The 21665-nt window shown below is 35.5% G+C and overlaps 1 protein-coding gene across 4 annotated transcripts in view; it reads right to left on the bottom strand.

Moving 5' to 3' along the window:
• The window catches only part of LOC150103802 (exonuclease mut-7 homolog), a 313402-nt gene that overhangs the window by 178691 nt on the left and 113046 nt on the right, over positions 1-21665 (bottom strand). For all 4 annotated transcript variants that reach the window (XM_090396540.1, XM_090396541.1, XM_090396543.1 and 1 more), the window contains 2 exons: positions 20812-20948; positions 7740-7837 (listed from right to left, as the gene is read on the bottom strand). In XM_090396540.1, coding sequence (XP_090252666.1) covers positions 7740-7837; positions 20812-20948 — 235 coding nt within the window. The remainder of the gene's footprint in view (positions 1-7739; positions 7838-20811; positions 20949-21665) is intronic.

The following is a 21665-nucleotide window of genomic DNA, read 5'->3' as shown; positions in this document are numbered from 1 at the left end:
TACATTTGTTAAATGGCCATGTACGGTCTGTAAGTGTTTGTGTGCGTAAGTTTTGATAAAATTTAACTTTTTATAATAGATTTATATATACTTTTATGGTAATAAATGATAAAATAGACTAGTATCTACATATATTTCATGACATACCTAACTTTCTTTTTTTCGATATTCATAAGATATGCAATTCATCTGCGAGTTATTTCAAATTGATGCAAATCTCCAAAAAAATATAATCAAGGGTCAACTGTATTTAGAAGAACCATCTCAGTTTATTTCAGTAACATCAGTTAAGCCAACAGGATATGTGGAACTGTTTTTGTATCTTTTATTAGGCACACTTAACTGTCAATTTTAAAGGAAACACAACGCATGCTATAATATTAATTAAAAACTTTAATTAATGCTTCCAATATTTTGGTAATTACATTACCATCTTCAGGGAACATAAAAATAATGATACGTACACACAGGCACTAACACTGAACAAATATGGCTGAAGACAACAACTGAACTCAGTCCTAGAGTGTCTGATTTAATAGAATTTGGTGGCTTTCTCCATTTTATATATTATGCAATTTTTAGCTGAATTTTATATGTAACAAACAATTCAGTCGAGCAAGGAGAGCAATCAGACTTATCAATGATCCATTCCTTACCAACTCTCTCCCCCTCCACTTTCACACAGAATGTATGGTCTCTGCAGTATGTATATTCTGCATTGGAAAATGCAGAATATACATACTGCAGAGACCATACATTCTTCATGGGAAATGCTCATCTGAAATAATATCAATAATTCCTCCGCTCAGTACTAAGCTCATTGGAACACGTGCAGCTGCTGCACAACATCCCTTCACAGTACACCTAGAAACAAACAGAACAAGTTTCTTTTTCTCTTCCTTCATCTCTACAACTGCTGCACTGTGGAACAGTCTCTCCCACCTGCTGTGTTTTCAAAGGAATACAATTCAAAGTCATTCAAATCAAATGTAAACAAATCCCTCCTTTCCCAACCCACTACCCGGTACTATAGGTTGACCAACCAACCTCCTGTGTATCGGCTCAACATAAAAAAAAAACAAACTTAGTCTGTATCTTTCTGAAACATTTTCATCATTATGCATCATATTGCACAAGTAACACTACCCTACTAATTTTATTTGTGTTATTTATGTACATATAATATGCTTTTTGAGAAAATAATAAAAGGAAAGTTGAAGGAAAAAGTCTGAATGAATCAAGCTTATCTCACAGAATGGAGGAAGCAGATTCAACAATAATAGAAGTTGTTAAAAGTTTAAGAAAATCATTACCAGCAAATAAAACATCTACAGAAAAACTTACTTTATAGAAACTTGATCTAATCAAAGAAAGGGAACAATTAAGGAAAAGAAGACAGAAGTAGCAAAGACAATACAGAATTTGTGGAAATGTGAAAGTTAGAAAACAAATCTAATTTAAGAACATTCAGAACAAGAGTTACATGGAAGAAAAAAAATGGATTCCAATATTAAAAAATAAGCAAGAAATAGTAAAATACAATAGAACAGAGAAGAAATAACAAAAATATATAGTGTTTTATGGGGTATTAGCACCTATACACAAGCAAGGAAACAGATACATATCCTGTACTATATTTAGATGAAGCTGATATATATATACACACACAGAACACCTATCATGATGGAAGAGAATTATGGAAAGCTCTCAAGAAGTCAGCAAAGAAAAGGTTAAAAAGGTTGAAACAAGAAAAGATTATTACTAAAAATGGATATATGTGAAAATATAAGGTAGGTGATTATGGGAAGCTCTGTAGTCAATTAGCATCAATAACGTTGGGTAGATGAGCTGTGCAGAAAAGATGTTGACAGTGCATGGAAATTCATAAGGCAGTATCAAACAAGCTGTTTTGGAAAAGAAAATGCTATGGAGGTGATACAAGACAGTTGGTGGTGTTTGGATCCATATAGAGTAAAAAGTGCAGAAGGTGATAAGCATGGTAAAGAAAGAAATGGTGCAGTACGAGCACTTTGCAATACACCTGGAACTGTAATGGATAGCAAAGGAAAAGAGGGCAATGATACCAAGAGGAAAAACTATTTTTAAAAGCAATAAGGTGTCATTTAAGGGATGATAGCAAACAATGAGGTGATGTCCAAGCTCATTAGGATATCAGTATCATTAACAATTATATTTTCAATGGAAGTTTTAAAATGGGAAAATTTTTTTATGTACGATGTAGTATGACCAGTAAGGGGGGGAACAAGTTTCACTAACTGTTTGGATAATTTATAGCAGGGAGAATTAATGGTATCATGGGTCTTAGGAGGGAAACTGGGTTTATGAATTTTAGGTAAGCCATATATTTGTGGAGGGGGGGGGATGGCAACTGAAGATAGTTTTTTTGTGATACCAGGAGATCAGGAAGAAACTTTTTGGGTAGACTTTTAATTTCTTGATTTGCAATTTACTGAGATCACAATCTAAAGAGCTGAAGGTGGAGTGGTCTCTAAGAATGATATCCATTTTCTTATTGTATTCACTGGAGTTAAGAATAATGGTAGAAATTCCTTTATCAGACCAAATGATGACTATGCTGTTATCTTTATTGAGGACACTGAGCTGGTAGAAAGATTTCTTTTGGGAGATGAAGATCTAGAAAAGGAACTGCTCACGTCAAGACTAATGTTATTAACCATCTTAGGAGTTAAGTTATAGATACTGTATTTAATGTTGAATATTAGATCTAGTGCCAGTACTTGTTGAGCTGCAATAGCAAAATTCTGGCAGAGACTTAGGAGATGCTAACGGCAGTTTCACTAAGCCTTTCTGACAACAAGTTAACTACAATATGAAGAGGATGAACTTGAGGAACGAGTTTAGAATCCAAAAGTCTATTGTATTTATTGATATATTTATTATTATTTTTTTTTTACAGGAATTCTCTTTGAACTGAGTATAGACTACTGTGTTGAGAATCACTGAAGGCTCAGACTGTAATGAACTGATGGCTACATTGGTATCAGCAAGAACAGTTCATGTAGCTATGATCTGTTCATACAACAAAGCAAAATGGCACACTTGTAGATGCGAAGGGCTTTTTTGGATTTGAACGTTATTTTTAATTTCATTTAATGCAAGCAGGTAAAATTCCAGTGGCCAACATCTTTTAAGAAAGGTCAGCTGGTTTAGTCGTCTAGACAGTCAAAGTTTCAGGTGTCATAAAAATACTAACCCATATAGCCTATAACCATTGTTCTAATGAGACATCTCTTGTAGCAGAACTCAATCATATACACCACACTTTTTTTTATTTAATGGTTACAGCTCCCACAGTATCCAAAAATAATCAATCCTTTTCCCCAATACATAACCTTTTCTTCGAAAAAGATTTTAGTAAAGCTATCACCATCCTCTATGTTTAAGGCACATAAAAAAATTAAAAAACATCCATAATCTTAAACAAATACAATCTTTACACCACTTTCAAGCCCCACTTAAAACTAGCTACCCTGATCTGCCTCATTGACAGGAAGATCAGTACTCCGTATGGAAGAAGATAAAAAAAAATACATCTGCAGTCATAACTATGGTCAGTCTGGCCTTGCAGACCAGATACAGCTTTGGATACAGCTCATACAATCAACTGGGAAAAATACCATCATGCTCCATCACAGTAAATTTAGAAGAGAAAGATTGCTTTCAGAACCTATTGCTGCTGCTCTTATAATATGGTTGAAATAAATAAACTTCCAAAAATATGGGAAACATTAATACTTTGAGATCCCAGTTTACATCCTAAGCTGCCAACAGGTGTCCATAGAGAGTGCCCCAATAAATTAGGACTCTGGTCTTTTGCTCATGTGTTACATGTCTCATTTTATACTTTCTGACAATGTCTGTAACTGAGATGAAATACTGGAAGAATTAAATACTATTTTTAATCCTTTCTTCGTGTTGTTTCACTCCATTAAACTTTTGACATGAGTTTCTTCCAGCATGCCTTAACACATAAATATAACCTTCCTGCACATTTAGTGTTTGTAGATTTTGAGACTGATTCTCTACATCAATGAGAAATAATAAACAGCTTAGCAACAAACCATCCCTGCAAAAGATATATGAGTTAATAAAAAAAATATAATATCAAAACTAAACAGCCAGTAAGCTTGAACATCAGGGAAAGGAATTTGGTATTAGGATGGGAGTAAAGCAAGAAGATCATATATCACCCAAATTGGTTTCTGCTACATTAGAAAAGTCTCCAAGAACATCTTATGGAAAAACTATGGAATTATCAATGGGGAAAAAATCTCCATCATACTTTGCAGATGACATTGTTCTTTTAGCAAAAAATAAAGAAGCTCAGGAAATGCTAAATTAACTTGATAGAGAAAGCAGGAAAAAAAAAAGTTTAAAGATTAATATAACTAAAACCAAACTCATGACAAATTCTGATCAAATCAAACTAAAATTAATCGTATTGAAATTGTGGAGGGCTATTTTACCTTGGTCAATTAGTTAGTTTTAAGGAAAAATAAAGAAATAAGTAGAAGAATCACATAAGGAAACAATGCATTTTGGCTGTATGAGGATTATCTGTTAGGGATTTACCTGTATGTCTAAAAAAAAAGCTCTTTAATATATGCATTATTCCAGTGTTTAATTATGGAAGTGAGACATGAATACTGACTAAAAACCAGGAAGATGGTATTGTGTGTGTGTGGCCCAAAGAGCTTTGGAGTGAAGAATGATTCACATAACAAAGAGGGATAGAATAAGAAATTCATAGAATTATAGAGATGACTACAGCAGAAGATATTGGGAAGTGTTGTACAGCATGTAAATGGAGATGGGATGGCCATATTAGTAGACTGGCAGATGAAAGGTGGACAAAATTAAGTGCCGAGTGGATATTAAGAGAAGGAAAGATCACCAAAGAACAAGATGGAGGAATGATCTGCAAAAGCTTAGACATGAGATGGTGGACATTGGCTAAAGACAGAAGTTAAGGAGGAAGCCTATATCCAGCAGCAGATGGAGAGAAGCTAAAGAAGAAGAATATGCTTTTATATTTATTCAAGGTTTTGACAATTAAAATAGTTTGTTAAACATTATGCCATCTACAAACAAAATGCATTATTTATAGATTTCCACACACAAACACATAACCATAAACATATACAGTAAACCCTTGCCGAGCACGGATTTGCAGAATGCGATTTTGCACATACGTGTTATCTTAATTGTTTCCATTTAATTTGTCCAATGCTAGAATTTCATTCATACGTGGTACGCTGCAGAGCGTCCGCCGGCAACCCTGCTTGGCACTGCCCACTAGCTGAGTGACCCAGGCCGAGTTGCGATCATTTCACTCATGTTAGCAGAGCTGTAATCACATATTTATCAGTGTTTATCCTCTTCTCCTTTTGCATTTGTATTTCTTTTAATTTCAAAAATTCAATATGACATCTAAGAGGAAGAATGAAGATGATAAAGCAGCAAAAAGACGCAAAGTTTTGACATTACCTCAGAAAATTGAAATTTTAGATAAGTTGAAAAATGGTACACGTGTTTCATCGCTTGCAAGAGAACTAGCTATAAATGAATCAAGCATAAGAACAATACGGGAGAATGAAGAAAAGATTCGGGCTAGTGTCAAAGTTTCAGGCGATACTTCGGCAAAGGTTGCTCAAGTTTCAAGAAGAATTCCGCAATTGGAAAAGATGGAAAAAATATTAATAGCTTGAATTGACAATCAAGTAAACGAAAAAGGCTCAGTTGTGGATGGTGTTGCTATTCGAAACAAAGCTTTAGATTTGTTTTCTTTCGTTTTAAATAAAGATGGCCAATCGTCAAAGAAAATTGACTTTCAGGCAAGCAAAGGTTGGCTTGAAAACTTTAAGCATCGTTTTAATTTGCACAATGTAAAGCTTCAGGAAGAAGCTGGTTCTGCAGATAAAGAAGCAGCAGAGAAATTCAAACCCCAATTTTTGAAATTCATTGAAGAGAGGGGTTACGTTCCACAAAAAGTTTTCAATGCAGATGAGACAGGCCTATTTTATAAGCGAATGGGAACAACGAACCTACATCACAAAGACACAAAAGGTTGCCCCAGGTTTTAAAGCTTTTAAGGATAGACTTTGCTTTTTTGTGGAAATGCATCAGGTGACGTCAAGTGCAAGCCTCTGCTCATTTATCGATCTAAAATGCCTCGTGCATTGCAAGGAAAAGATTTTGAGCAATTGCCCATTGTGTGGAAGTGGAACAGAAAAGCTTGGGTAACGCCCTCTTTAATAACTGGTTTGAAAATTCATTCATTAAAGAAGTCAAACATTACTTAGAACAGCAAAGCCTGTGCTTTAAAGGTCTCCTAATTCTCAATAATGCTCCAGGACACGATGCTGAAGCCCTCACAACATTGCATCCAAATGTAGAGGTTTTATTCCTCCCACCTAACACCACTTCCTTAATCCAACCAATGGATCAAGGGATCATAAAAACATTCAAAGCCTATTATGTCAGGCATGTTTACAATTCTGCAAAGAAAGCACTAGACGAAGGAAAGCACGACACGCTAATGGCATTTTGGAAGCAATTCAACATAAGCCACTGCATAGAAATGATTCAACTCGTATGGGAACATGTGAATTCATCAACATTGAATGCTTGCTGGCATCAGCTCTGGCCAGAAGTTGTCAACAATTTTAAAGGATTTCCATCGAATGAAAATGAAGCCAAAGAAATCGTACAAATTGCAAAAGCAATTGGCGGCGAAGGATTTTCAGATATGGAAGAATGAGAAGTCAAAGAATTAATCAAGAATGATGATCGAGAAATGACGAATGAAGAATTGGATGGCCTTGTAACACCAGCCGACAGTGAAAGCAGTGATAGTGAAGAAGAAGATAAAGTGCCTTTAACTTACAAGAAGTTAAACGAATTGTTAAAAAAAGGCACAGGAACTGTCTGATTTTGCAATGGAGATTGACCCAAACGAAGAAAGAAGAGGACACTTTATGAAAGGTATTGAAAAACTCTGCACTCCTTACCGCTAAACTTTTAAAGAGCTGCATCAGTCATTGTCCCAAGTAAAAATCACTAGCTTTTTAAAAAAAATAATTGTATCATGTACCTACTTATTAAGCAGTAATAAAAATCCTTTCAATTAACATTTGTTTCATTTTTCCCTTTTAATTACAACAATATTTAGGTTAGTTTAAATTATATATACATACTTTCTTAATTTGAACTATACCTAACACCTTTTTTTCCATAGAAAGTTAACTTTGCGGAATGCGATTTTGCCGTGCGCGCAATGTATTAATGACGTAACCCCCACGTTCAGCAAAGGTTTACTGTATAGTGATCTACCATTTATCTGACCATATCAGGAAGGCAGTTTACTATTCTGATGACTGAGGGTTGGATAAATTAAGTACACCAGAAGTCTGCTGACATCAATGCAAGTGTCGGTTAATTAATTGAAGGGTCATTGTTTTGAAGGTCAGATAAATGGTAGAGTGCTGTATGTATATAGGTATATAAATAATAGAGAGGGAGAACACTCTCTCTCTCTCACACACACACACACACACACACACACACACACACACACACACACACACAATTTCGTTCATTATTATGTTTATTATTTATCACAAATATCTGTTACCCCAGTTTCTTTGCTCAAAATAATTAAAGTAGTTCATAGTGTAGATTCTATATTTTACACCTACCTGGAGAGATGTCATATTTATTTAGGAGACGTGATGTAAATTTCTTTAATGTCTTTGGTTGGAGATTTTCTTTTTTAACTTCAGGTACTTGCAACCTCCTATATTTTTTTAAAGATATAAACATATTTTATATAAGTATACTTTGCTGAAAATATCTGTAAAGGAATTATAAAGCAATGTCTATCTTTTGTCTTTGTTGCAAAGAAATTACAAACACAGATGTCAATATAGAGGTCAAAACTGGATAACCAGGAGATCTCCTAAGTGCCTAAAAGGAATGTGGTGACGTTCTCAGTGATCCTTTAATATCTACTCAGATGGTGAAATAATCAGGTTGAGCTGGCAACACCTGGGTTTAACAGTATCAGTTGAAACTATGTGTAGGTTCAACTAATATGCATTAGTTGAAACTACACATACATTATGAGGGATGTAAAACATGATCAGATATCATGCCATCTGGAACATCACTTGATTATAGAAAGTGACTATCAGTTTTGTTACAAACAGTAAAAATCAGCTAAAAATCAACATTATCATCAATAGAAAAGAAGTGGAGCTGGCTGAAGAATTACACAATTACTGAGCCCAAGAAGACCAAAACCTGAGAGATTATTTTAAATAAAAAGTGTAAGATTTATTCAAGCATTAGGGTTTGCAGAAAAGAGAATAGACATGCTGCTCGAAACTAAACATTAAGATAAACTTCTTGAATGGAAACCTGTTTCAAGTAGTATTATGTAGCCAAATTTCAAAATGTAAGATAGGATAATTAAACTTATTTTTGTCTATGGTTCCATGGAAAGTTCTGAAAGGGAAGAAGTACAAGAAATTTTTTTTTTTTTTTTTTTGAGTCATTAGGGAGAAAATCCGGTCTGGGGTCTTTCCCCCAGAGGTAAAGCTACATGCCACCGGACGGGTCCCCAGATTGCGGATCGAGGAATAGCCACCAGAGATGGTGGCTAACTGCAAATAGTCAATAAGCAGTCCCGGACAAGACGTGGCAATACTAACAGGACGTGGTGGGTTAGTGGACAACTCAATAACTCTATAAAATGCCACAGAAGTCCAATGATGGTACTGCGTCAAGGTGAGCTTAGGCCACCTTAAGCCTAAATCTATATTCTCCTTCTGATTCTCTCCCAAGCTCTTCAAGGAAGACTAAGGGTTTGTCAGATAAGTGTCGATGTGCTGACAGTAAAAAGAAAACACGATTGAAATCTGATGCCAAAGTACAAGAAAAAAGACTCATGCCAACTCGGACGTCGCCTGGTCAAACAAGGTCCGTGTCCCCAATCGAGTAATTAGAGTTAGATCGAAAAATCAGTTAGTGAAAACAAAGACAAAAAAATCAACATTAGGCCTGTAAAAGGATGGAATATCCATACACTCTGGGCAACTGGAAAATTGCAGTTGCTTCAAGAAGAAATGAAGAAATACAGATGTGATATATTAGGTATTTTAGAAATGAGATAGACATTGTCAGGGGAATCAGATGGTGGAAGAGTTCTCTGGTCAGGAAATGAAAGTAAGCATGAAGCAGGCATAGGTTCCTGCTAAGTAACAAAGCCTGTCAGGCAATGATAGGATACAAACCAGTTGGTGAAAGAATAATGGTTGCAAGATTCAGTGTCCAACCATTTAATATCACACCCATTCAAATATATGTGCCCACTGCAGAGAGTGCAGGCAGATGAAAACATCGAGAAATTTTACAGGGATCTACAACTAGTAATTGATGAGGTGCCAAAGCAGGATATACTCATCACTGGAGGAGACTGGAATGCAAAGATTGGCAAAAATAACACAGGATGGGAAAAGGTTATGGGAAAATTTGGATATGGAGAAAGAAATGAACGTGGAGAGATACTTCTGGAATTTGCAATGGATAACAACCTGACGATTTGCAATACCAAATTCCAACAAAAAGATTGTCGTAAATGGACGTGGCGCTCCTTCGATGGCAAACACAGGAATATGATCGACCTGATATTGATAGAAAAGCAGCATATGGAGGCACATCTTCCAGATGAGCAAGCCGGATTTCGACAAAATCGAAGTACAGTGCACCAAATACTCGCACTAAGACTAATAGCAGAGAAAGCTCGAAGAAAGAACAAAACGATATATTGCTGTTTCGTGGACTTCCAAAAAGCATTTGATAATCATCATCATCATACGTATCAAGGATTTAGGCCTAGTATGGCCTGTTCCGGCCTTAGAAGTCATCGTTGAATCATTTAAGAGGACGTCCTGGTTTTCTTTTTCCTAATGGCTTGTACTTTAAGGCTTGTTTTGGTAATCTTTCTGTTTTCATTCTTTGAACGTGTTCCATCCATCTATGTTTATATTTTTTAATTTTTTCAATTATTGGTTCTTGGTTTAATTCTTTCATAATATCTTCGTTTCTTTTGTGATCAAATAGGGTATACTTTGCAGTTTTTCTCATAAACTTCATTTCTGCTGTTGTTAATCTTCGTTTGTCTTTTTGTTTTATTGTCCAGATTTCGCTTCCATACATTAAGACCGGTAGGGCTAATGTATTGTATACTTTTAGCCTGGTTTGTTTTTGAACTAGGTTTGGTTTAAATATAGAGTTAATTACTCCTGTTATTTTTAAATATTTTGCAATTTTTATGTTTATATCTTTTTCATTTTCATAAGTGATCATACATCCTAGGTAGTTAAATGAATTCACCTGTTCTAAGATCTTGTTATCTAATACGATTTTAGTTCTTGCTGGATCTTGTCCTTTAAAGGCGCTAGTTTTTGATTTTTCTGTTGATATTATCATACCATAATCTTTGGATATCTCATTTAGATTTAAAATAGCTTTCTGTAAGTTATCTTCAGAATTTGTAATTATTATTTGGTCGTGTGCAAAGAGGAGAGTGTTTAAGTTAACTGTAGGTGAAAGTTTAATTCCTTGATGTAAATTTTTACTCCATTTTATTATTATTTCATTTAAGTAGATATTAAAAAGAGTTGCTGAGACATCCCTGTAGGACCCCTTGGTTTATCTCTCTTGTATATGATAGCTCATGATTTAATCTTATTTGTATTTGATTATTTTCATATATACTTGTGACAGCTTTTAGGATATTGTTTGGTATTTGTCTTTCTTTTAATATGTTAAATAATATGCTTCTTTTAACTTTGTCAAATGCTTTTTCAAAGTCAATAAATGCAATATGTGTTTCTAAATTATATTCTCTTCTTTTCTCTATTATTAATTTTAGGCAGAAGGCTGGGTCTATACATGATCGTCCTTTTCTAAATCCATTTTGTACCTCTAGAATAAAGTTTTTGGAATATTTCATTAGTTTGTTATTTAAGATTCTGCTGTATATTTTGTAACATGAATTTAGTATACTGATACCTCTATAGTTTTTAGGGTCGTCTCTATTACCTTTCTTAAAGATAGGAATCACAATTGCTTTTTTCCATTCTATTGGGGGGATACCAGTTGAGTAAATTTTATTTAAAAATAATAAGAGTCTTCCTTTGAATCTTGTTCCTGTGTATTTATATAGTTCTGAACCTAGCTTATCTTCTCTAGGTGATTTTCCGTTTCTTGTTTCTTTCAGGCTGATTTCTAATTCTTCTTCAGTTATTTCCTTTTCATTTTCGTTAATTGTTTGCCAGTTGTCTTTTTTAAAATATTTGTCTGTCCACAGTTCTGTGTTTGATAATTTAATAAGAGCATTTGATAATATTGACCAAAATATAACATGGGCTGTCTTGGAATCCTATGGTGTGGACAATAAATTGATCCGCCTGCTGGAAGATATAAACAGCCAAGCACAAACAAAAATCAGGATAGCAGGTGAGACTGGAGATTGGTTTGCCACTAGTCAAGGCACAAGATAAGGGGACCCAATATCACCAATCATCTTCATCACACATCTGGGAAGAACACCAGATAAGATTAAAGAAGAAGGTGCTTGGCATTTCAATAAATGGCATGAGAATAAACTACCTCTGCTTTGCAGATGACATTGTCCTGATTGAAGAAGATGCAGCAAGGCTGGAACAGACATTACAAACACTATACACAGAAGGAAAAAGATATGGACTATATGTCAACTTTGAAAAAACTAAAACAATGATATTTGGACAACAGGAGTTACTGAACAGAGTTACGATAGATTTCAACTGGAAAATGTGGAACACTTCACATATCTTGGATGCCATATGACGCATGACTTGGACCCCAAAAAAGAGATAAAAATTAGAATAGCCAGAGCAACAACTATTTTAAAAGCCATGGACAAAATATGGAAGAGCAGAGCTATAAAGATGCAAACTAAACTGCGCACTGTAGAAACCTGTATCTTCAGCAGCATGCTCTATGGATGCGAGGTCTGGGTACTCCTGAGAGAATCTGAAAGGAGGATATTGGCATTTGAGAGGAAGTGCTATAGAAAGATCTTGAGAATAAGCTGGATACAGAAAGTGAACAATGAGGAAATCTACAGACGAATACAACCAAAAGAAAACCTGATCCAGAAAATAATCAAAAGGAAACTACATCTATTTGGCCATATATGTAGAATGAATGATGAGAGAAAACTAAAAACGTTGCTGTTTGGAATAATTGAAGGAAAGAACAAAAGAGGAAGACCAAACAGAGAATGGGGTGATGACATCGTTAAATGGTGCAGAAACTCTATACACAAACTGAGTCATCTTGCACAAAATAGAATGCAATGGAAAAATCATATCAAGATGGCAGCAGACACCTACGGGAATTTGACCCATGGTTTGATGATGATGATGATGATGGAGAGAAAGGGAGGAAAAAAAAGGAAAAGTTGTTTTTTGTTAGAGGTTAAAAAACAAAATAGATAATGAATCTCAGAACCCACATAAAAATGATTTAAAAGAAAGAAAAAAACGGTTAATGTTAACAGCTATTTTCTTCCCTGCTAGATTTCTTGTACAATGTTCAACATTAAAATTTTGGAATATATATATCTAATATATATACATACATCAGATACATGATCAAAACATGAAGAAAGATGGGAGGGGGGTGATCAACTGGAAAGTAGAACAACAGCTGAAAACAGATTGTATTTGATCTGAAATTGAAATGTAATCATATAGAAGTTATGTGGTAGATATTCTTTATATAACAGAAAGTTTGGTTATGAGGTCAAACAGCAGATGACTAGAGTAGAGCACAACTGAGAAATCAAGGTAATGTAACATGGATCCTTGTTTAAACTTACTAACAAAAAATGGTACCAGTTGTTGGATGGAAGGATATCAATAGGGCATAAGAGGTATTTAAAAAATACTTAAATGATGCTATATTGGAATGTGTACCTAGAGTTCAAAGAATAAATAGGATGCGATGTCATATTATATTGGTGGGATTATGCTAGAAGAAACTTATCAGGCTAGGGATCTTGGAATTTAGTAGACAGGAAAAGTTCAAGGTCTATTTAGCAAAGATTGCAAATATACAGATGATACTTGGAATGCTGAAACGAACCTTCACATGTAAATATAAAGAAGTTATTTTGCCTCCTTACAAGGCCTTGATACAACCTTATTTGGACTACCATGCACAAGTCTGGTCAATTTGTTTCCATGGTGATGCTGAGACAGTGGAAAGAATGCAAAGGAGAGTGTTAAAGATCATATTGGCTTGTGGAATACAGATTAAAGACAGACTGAGAATTTGTGGACTTCAGACACTAACAAACAGGAGAAAGAGGGATGATACGATTAAGACTTACAAACTATTGAAAGGTTCATACTAGATACCAGTAGACAGAATTTTTCATTTTATTGAAGGTGGGAAGAGGACAAGAAGGCATCCATGGAAGTTGAGAATGAATCTAGTCAAGAAGGGGTGAGAGCTAGATTTTTCTCTCAGAGTGGTGGGTGACTGAAATGGATTGCCATTGCAAGTAGCGAGTGAAGATAGTGGGAATGAATTCAATAAAAGGCATGTTAGCTGATGTGAGTGATGTGTCTTTCTTGATGAATTTATCACGCCTGGAGGTCTCTCTAAGTTGCTTGGAAGTCATAAGCGGCTTCGTCTTAGGCACATGATTTAAAACCCAATTTGTGAAGTCGTCTCAATGTTAGATTTAGACACATTCACACCTAATTCTTTTCATCTCCTGTGAAAATACCTTACACTTCAGAAGTGATTTTTCTTCATGATATTCTTCAATCTCCTCTCATCTCTTGATGTAGTTATTACCTTTCGACTTCTACTGCAGTGATTATTTTGAAAACTCAGGGTATTAGAATACTGTCTCAATACTCTACTCACACTTGCTTGTGAACGTTTCAATTCCTTAGCTATAAACTGTTGAGTTTGGACTTCTATAGAGCCACATGAAACTTCTTAGCTTCCAATATGTCACTCGTTCAATCCATGTTTAGCAAATGATTAACTGAAATCCACGTGCAAATAATTCCTCACACGCAAGTCCGTCCTGCAGCTACTGAAATATATGCTATTTCTATGCTTTCAAATCAACTGGAAAAATTTGGAATATTCTAACATTTTGAACTACATTAAAAATTATTCTAATTTTGTGAATGTTTTCAAATAACAGTTTCCTTATAATTTATAGTACATTTTTATGTGTATATATAATGTACATAGATGTAGATGACTAATTCATATTTGGTGATAATTATTTTCTATGCAATAAATTAGGATTGCATATCATTGAATACATTTTCTTTGATTATTCTAATTTTTTGATTCGGAGGTGTATACGGTCATCAAACAGCAATAAAAGAACACATGCTTTCAATTACTCCTAGCCAGCTTCCATAGTTGACCCTCTACCTCCATTATCCAGAACTTGCAAAATCACACTTGCATCCATATTGTAATATCCCCTTTTAACTGGTATATTTTTATCATATTTCCTCTCCTCCATCTATTCTTTATATTTTGAAAACCAACATATCGTCATAAGCACAATTTCTTAGGTTAGTTATTATCCTGGTTACTCAACAATGAATCTTTTCAAGTATCTCCCTATCACTATGAAATCCAGGCAATCCTATCTGTGCATAAACATCTAGATGTGGTCTTATCAAAGCTTTGTAGTAAATTGGGAGAATAACATCCTTATTCCTATAAGTTAATGTTGTCTTTAATAGCACTGTTGATGCAATGATTTAACCACTTAGAAATGCCGCTCCTAAACTTTAATTTGCTGCCCACTATAACTCATAAGCCTCTAATTTCAATGACTACTTCCAACAATTACCTATTAATATAATACTCTGCTTGCAATGTCCTCTGTCTAAAATGCAAAAGATTAAACTTAGCAACATTTAACTGAACTCACTGTCATTTACCCTAAATTATCTGTTCAAATCAGCCTGTAGGGATTGTCAATCAGCTACACGGAATCACTCTTCCTAACTTGGCATCATCAGCAAATAAATGGATATCATATTCAACATCCTCCCCAGTTTCATTAACGTGTTAAACAACAATGGCTCAAGTACAGAACCACATACTTGGGTCACTGAGTGCAGGTAGTACAGTACTCGTGCCAATATTTACTCCCAGACTAACTGCTGTATTTGAGTCAAGATCATGTAACACTTTAATATTTGTAACATCTCTAGTTCTATTCTTTTTCCAGTTTCTTCCTGTTATCCAGAAGGCTGACTGATCTGCATGAAACTAGGCAATGTCTCCTCATCATAGATTCAGAACTACCACAGATCACTTTCTGCGTTTTCTTGGATAAAGGGAATGGCTGTGCCACGATACTTCTGGATTTCACCAAGGCACTTGACAAGATTCCACACTGAAGGTTGTTATACAATCTCAAAGGGATGGGTCTACAAAATAAACTTCTGCCATCAGTCACTCTCCAATTCATGTCACAAGTTTTTTTTTCGACCCATCCCTTTGAGATTGTATAACAAGATTCTGTCAATTGTATAACTTGACACAATCCAGAAGTATCGTGGCACATCCATTCCTCTTAACCAAATCTGCTGTCACTATTATAGAACATGAGCAGATTGATGAAGCAAGATGTATCTTAAAAAAACACTATGTTGTCCTCTGTAGCAGACTTAATTTTAACAAAACATGTCTTCTACAGAGGATCCCAGTGTTGTCTATCCGTCTTTGGATGTGATTTCCTGGCCAGCCTCTCCAATACTTCAATGACTGCACCAGATATTAAGTAGTCTATAATTCACCACATCAATTTTAGCTCCACCTTTCTATAATGGAATTATCTTACTCTTCCTCTGCTCATTAAGAATCATGCATGTGCTGAGACTGAAGTAAAACAATGAGGTCAAGGGCACAGCTAACTCTTTTCCACATTCCTTCAGCACTCGTGCCAACATATACATCCAATCAAAAGTTGCTGTATTTGAGTAAAGCTCATGTAACAGTTTAATATTTCTAACTCATCTACCTCTATTCTTTCATCCAGTTCTTCCCTGGTATCCAAAACGTTAACTGGTCTGCCTGGAATATATACCTTACTAAAGAGAATATTTAACTCTTATTTCTTGTGCATCTGACACTTTTCTACCATCTGCACTCCACTCAATGTGGTTTTTTCCAGGGTCATTCTTGCTATTATATGTTACATAAGTGATTAAAATTCTTTTCATAATCTGATTTTCACTTTCCACTATGGCCATCACTCTCCTAGTCTTAACTTTGTAGTGTTCAACAATCTGATTATCATGATACTGAATCCACAATATACTCTTTTTATGCAGCTCTTAAAAGTGTCATTCATTCAATCATTTAATCCTCATTAGACAAATTCTCATGTACTGCTGATTCTTTTTATCATGAAGTTTCTCATGCTAAGGCACTGAAATGGTGCCTTAGCATGAGAAACTTCACAAACTTTATTATAATCATTTCCTTATAGTATTACATATTCCCTTTCCTAGTCAAAACTCTTACATTGACACCTATAAAGTTAAAACTGCATGATCACTCCTACCAACTGTCAGCATAATAGTTAACTTATTTTATAGATAAATACTCAGAGGCAATTATTAGATCCAATGTTATTGTATCAGGGGGTGGCTTAAGGATTAAAGCTTGATAACTGGGAGTAGACCTCCACAGCCTTTTAGGAATGTGGAGAACCAACCAGGGTTTCTGACATTATTTTCAATCCTCCCCTTCAAATGGTGTATCCCATTAGCAGATATCTTTCGCAATAATGAATAAATAAGGATGGGCTGGTGATTTGGAATTTAGCTTTGACTGTATTCTTATTAGATTACTAAAATAAAATTCTGTTACAACATGACAAAAGTTCATGATAGCTGGTACTACCTGCTGTTTTCACCAGGAAACCAGAGCAAACAGTGAAAAGTCAGTTACTGGAAAAAACCCACTTCAGCATCAACAGAGTTCAAGATTGTAATCATCAACAGAAAAGAAATGGAACTAGAAGAACAGTTGGATAATTACCAGAAACAAAATACGAATTTATTGAAACAAAGAAGACAATAACAGGTGAGATTTTTCTAAGCAACAAATACAAGGTCAGGAAACAATCAGTAAAAAAGATCAAATATCAGAATGGGAAACTGGACAATGACATCTTTTTGTGCCTATGAACCCACAGAAGGTACAAGGAACAAGTGGAGAAAATTTTCAAGTCATTGGAGAAAGCAGATAACGCAAAGAAAAAGTCGGTCTTTGTTCAAGATCAAAATAGAGAAGGAATACCACAAGAATACCAAACAAAGAAATGTTCTGGGAAAATTTGGAGAAAAGAACAAAGCTAATAATAATGGTGAGCCCTTGCTAGATTTCAGTTTAGGATATGGACTAGTCATTACTAGCATCTGCTCCAACAAAGATGGGCAAAAATAGACATGAATTGACTATGTTATTGTTGATTGTGATATCTTCACACTGGACACAAAAGCATACAGGATTTGAAACCAGAAGTGAATACCATTTAGTTTTGAGGAGGATAAAAGTGAACATCATATTCAAAACAAAATTGTGTAAGAAAGTTTTAAAAAGAGTTAAAGTTGAACAGCTTTCACAGGTGAAGTGTAAACTCCAATATGCAAATATTATTCAAGAAAAAAAATGAGAGTTTGAAAAGAAAACCAAACCTTGGAGATTTGACAGAATACCCTCAAGAAAATACTGATTGATTCAGCTAGAGAGGATTATGGTGAAGTGTCTGCAGAGACAGAAAAATCAGAAATCCACAGTGGACTGAGAAAATTAAAGCAACCAATGAAAAGAAGAAAGCATATCAAAGTTCTTGCCTGTTTATTTACTTATTCTTATTGCAAAAGGAATACAAAGCAGCCACATGTCAATGTCCAGTCCAGAAAGCCAATCCAGGGCCTCATCATTCACCTCATGGATGTCCTGGAGGCCACCACCATGAAATTGGAACATTGGGTAGTCATTCACAATATGAGTGATCGTCTGGGCCAGGGAGAACAGTCACAATAAATGTGGTCTGACAGTCTCCGCTAATGCAGTAGGTAGCCACATCTGCCCTGGTTAGTTCTGATATTGTTGATAGATGACCAAATCTTCTCAGGAAGAGAAAAACAGGCTGTGGAGCACAGGGATCTTCAATCAGGAAGCCATTTGTTGGACCAGTGTTCTACCCACATGTTAGGTGTTGATGGTAAAGCAGCTGAAGAGAGTTCATCCATGGAAGGAATCAGAAAGGGTTTTTTGATTTTAGGCAAAGACTAGGTGGATTTATGAGCATCTGGTGCATGGGCAGGTTGCTTATTACTAAATTCTTTAATCAAGGCTTGTCATCTTTGTATATTTGGTGGAGCATGTTAGGTAAGACAGGCAGCCAGAGGAGAGGGGTGCTTTTCAGTGTCCCACTAATTGTGCGTATGATAGAGTTTAACTGGGTGTCTATAATATTAGTGTGTACACTTCTTTCCCAGATGGGGGCACAGTATTACATTCTGCTGCAGAGAATGTAAGGGCTAGTGCAAACGACTTTAGGACTTCTGCACTGCAACCCCAGGTTGTTCCAGCAAGCCTTGAAATGATATTATTTCTAATTTTAATTTTGTTAGATAGGTTGCTGATGTGCCTTTTATAAGTTAGGCTTCTATCCAGGCTTACTCCAAGGTATTTCGGGTGAGGCTCATGTTCTACCATTTTGCCACAGAAAGAGAGGTTGAGGTGTTGATTTGCCTTTACACTGTCAAGGTGGAATGCTGTGGACACAGTTTTTGTTGGATTTAGCTTGAGGTACCACTGCTGAAGTACTCTTCTGAACTGCTATGTCAATGACATAGCAGTCCTACACCAATCTGGGCCTGCTCTTTTTTCCACCAATATGGACCTCGATCTTTCTGTTGGAGAGAATGGGTCCAAAAAGCTGGAAAGTTGTTTTGCAGCTTATATTGCCTAGCTTCAAGAGGAGGACCCCTGATCCACACTGTCATAAGCTGAAGTTAGGTCAATGAAAGTGACTCCAGATTTAAGTTTCTTCTGGAAGCATGCTTCGATCTGGGTTGTCAGGGCCAGGACCTGGTCATCACAGCAACTTCTTCCTGGCCTGAAGCCAGCTTATTCAATTGGGAGTGCTCTTTCGATGAGTGGTGAAATTCTTGCAAGAAGAAGTCTTTCAAAGAACTTAAAGGTGGAGCAAAGCAAGGAGATGGGTCGTAAATTTTTGGCATTATTTGGATCTTTCCCTGGTTTTGGCACAGCAATTATTTTGGCTTCCGACCACATTTTGGTAGTTTTCCAGTTATAATTTTTGAGAAAAGGGTGGCCAGTCATATTTGACCTTCATTGGCTGAGATGTTTTAGAAACATGGGGAGAATACCATCCACTCCTGCAGCCTTGCCCTTCTTGGTGAGTTTTAAAGCTTCATGTACCTCTTCCAGAGATAGTGTGTGTGTACAAGTTCAGGAAGTTCGGGACCCATCTTCAGATTTTTCTGATGTTATTTTCCTGTAGAGCTGGGATATATCTTGGAGGTTTTCAGTAACTTGTTGGTTCTGCTCTTTTGTGACCTTTGAACTTCAAATTCCTATCCACCAATAAGCCAAGATTGTTTGCCTTCTCAGTTTCTTGTAATATAACCTTGCAATCATTATACAAATAGAAAGATTCTAAAAAGCACCACCATAACTGCAGTAAGGTAACAAAAGGTCAACACATTCCATTCCTAATTACACACACTAAACCTAAATACATAATTAATGAAACAAATAAACATAAGCAAATAATACTATCTGCCATAAAGCAGATAAATGGAGACCATCAGATCAATTTAATTTGGACGATGGATCTGATGGTTTTTTCCTTATAAAGATGTTCCATAAAAAAAAAATTCTCTTATGTAGGATTTTAGTTTTATTCAAGAGGACTGTGCTGAATAGAGATGCAACTTCAGCAAGGTAAAATTGTTCAAGCTCGTGATACCTGATGTAAAACATGTTCTTCATGACAAAGGCAGAGTTTCCAATTGTCCATAATAAGACAAACCATCACAAGAGCAACAAATCTTGTGGGCACCTGGAAACCTAAGTGAAGGAAGCTTGTCCAATGGTGATGATAGAGAGTTGGTAATTTTTTCGAAAGGACAAAATGCCATAAAAATGCCAAGTCTTCAAAAATTTTGCAATAAATTTTGACATCCCTTTCATGCAGGGCAGTGCAGTGAAATAATTTCCTCTTGAACAGAGGAAGCAGAAATTCTATAGCTTAACATTAAAGGCTTTGTCAATGAAGACTTCATGGAACCATATGACAAGAAAGTTGACTTAACGTGATGCAATTTTTTTTAAGTAGTAGGTCATCTGGGCACAATGTATAAGACTCACACAGGACACTATATTCATACGGAATCGAAACATCACCCTAGCAAAAAACACGGACTATTAAGATCTAAATGCATCGTGCCCATTCTTAGGTTAAGACTACCACAAGCTTTCCTCTATCTTGCCATTGTTCCACTCTGACTTAATTATTCCATGTTTGGCTAGTAATTAAAAAAAAATGATCAACCTGTAAGAATTAATATTATGAACTTAAACATACATAAATAAGTCACATAGATAAATAAAACTTACTGTATTAGCTTTTCAATATCTGCCTTTCTGCTATGTGAGTCTAAATATCTCACTAACTGCACCTGAAGAGCTTTAGAGTCTTCAATATAGCTTTCTACAAGACTAAATTTGTTTTCTAATATTAGAGGAATTACTATCTGAAAAAAAATAAAAAAATAATATATATATGTGCTAATTACAAAAATATACAACACATTCCTAATATGTATGTATGTTATACTATGATAGTGCTACATGATTAAGTTCACATTACAACAAGCAACAATTTTCCTCCAAATCAATATGTGATTTATCATATGCGAGCTCCCTTTCCTAGACACTCTGATTACATGCCTGCCTGATGGATCCTTGGCTTTCTCTGTTTACAGAAAACCAACCCATGCAAGTAGATACATTCACCAGCAATCACACCCCCCCTCACAACAATATGGGATTATAAAAACTCTATATAACAGGGCTAAATTAATCAGTTCAGATAGCAATGCCCTAACTATTGAACTTAACCATATCCTTAACACCTTCTTAGCCAATGGCTATAATCCCCCAAAAAATCCAGAAAATATTAAAACCAGTTAATCACAACCCCCCCCCCCCCTTCATAACAGAGATTACACTAAATCTATCACCATAGCTTATATCCGGGGCACTTCTGAAAAGCTAAAAAAAATCCGAAAAAAATATGACCTGACCACCTGTTACAAATCATATAAGAAATGGCATCCTTTATCTGCTCCACCAAAGACTAGCCACTTCCCCTAGACCTACCAAGAGTATACCAGGTCCCTTGCAGTTGTAAACTATCCTACTGCGGCCAAACAGGCAGAACAGCTACTATCAGGATATCTGACCACAAA

This window comes from Typopeltis vanoorti, chromosome 8 (genome assembly GCF_054136105.1).
Source record: "Typopeltis vanoorti isolate ZY-2024b chromosome 8, IOZ_Tvanoo_1.0, whole genome shotgun sequence".
NCBI lineage: Eukaryota > Metazoa > Arthropoda > Arachnida > Uropygi > Thelyphonidae > Typopeltis > Typopeltis vanoorti.
Note: the sequence above shows the minus strand (reverse complement) of the source record. Positions and strands in the feature narration are given on the sequence as shown.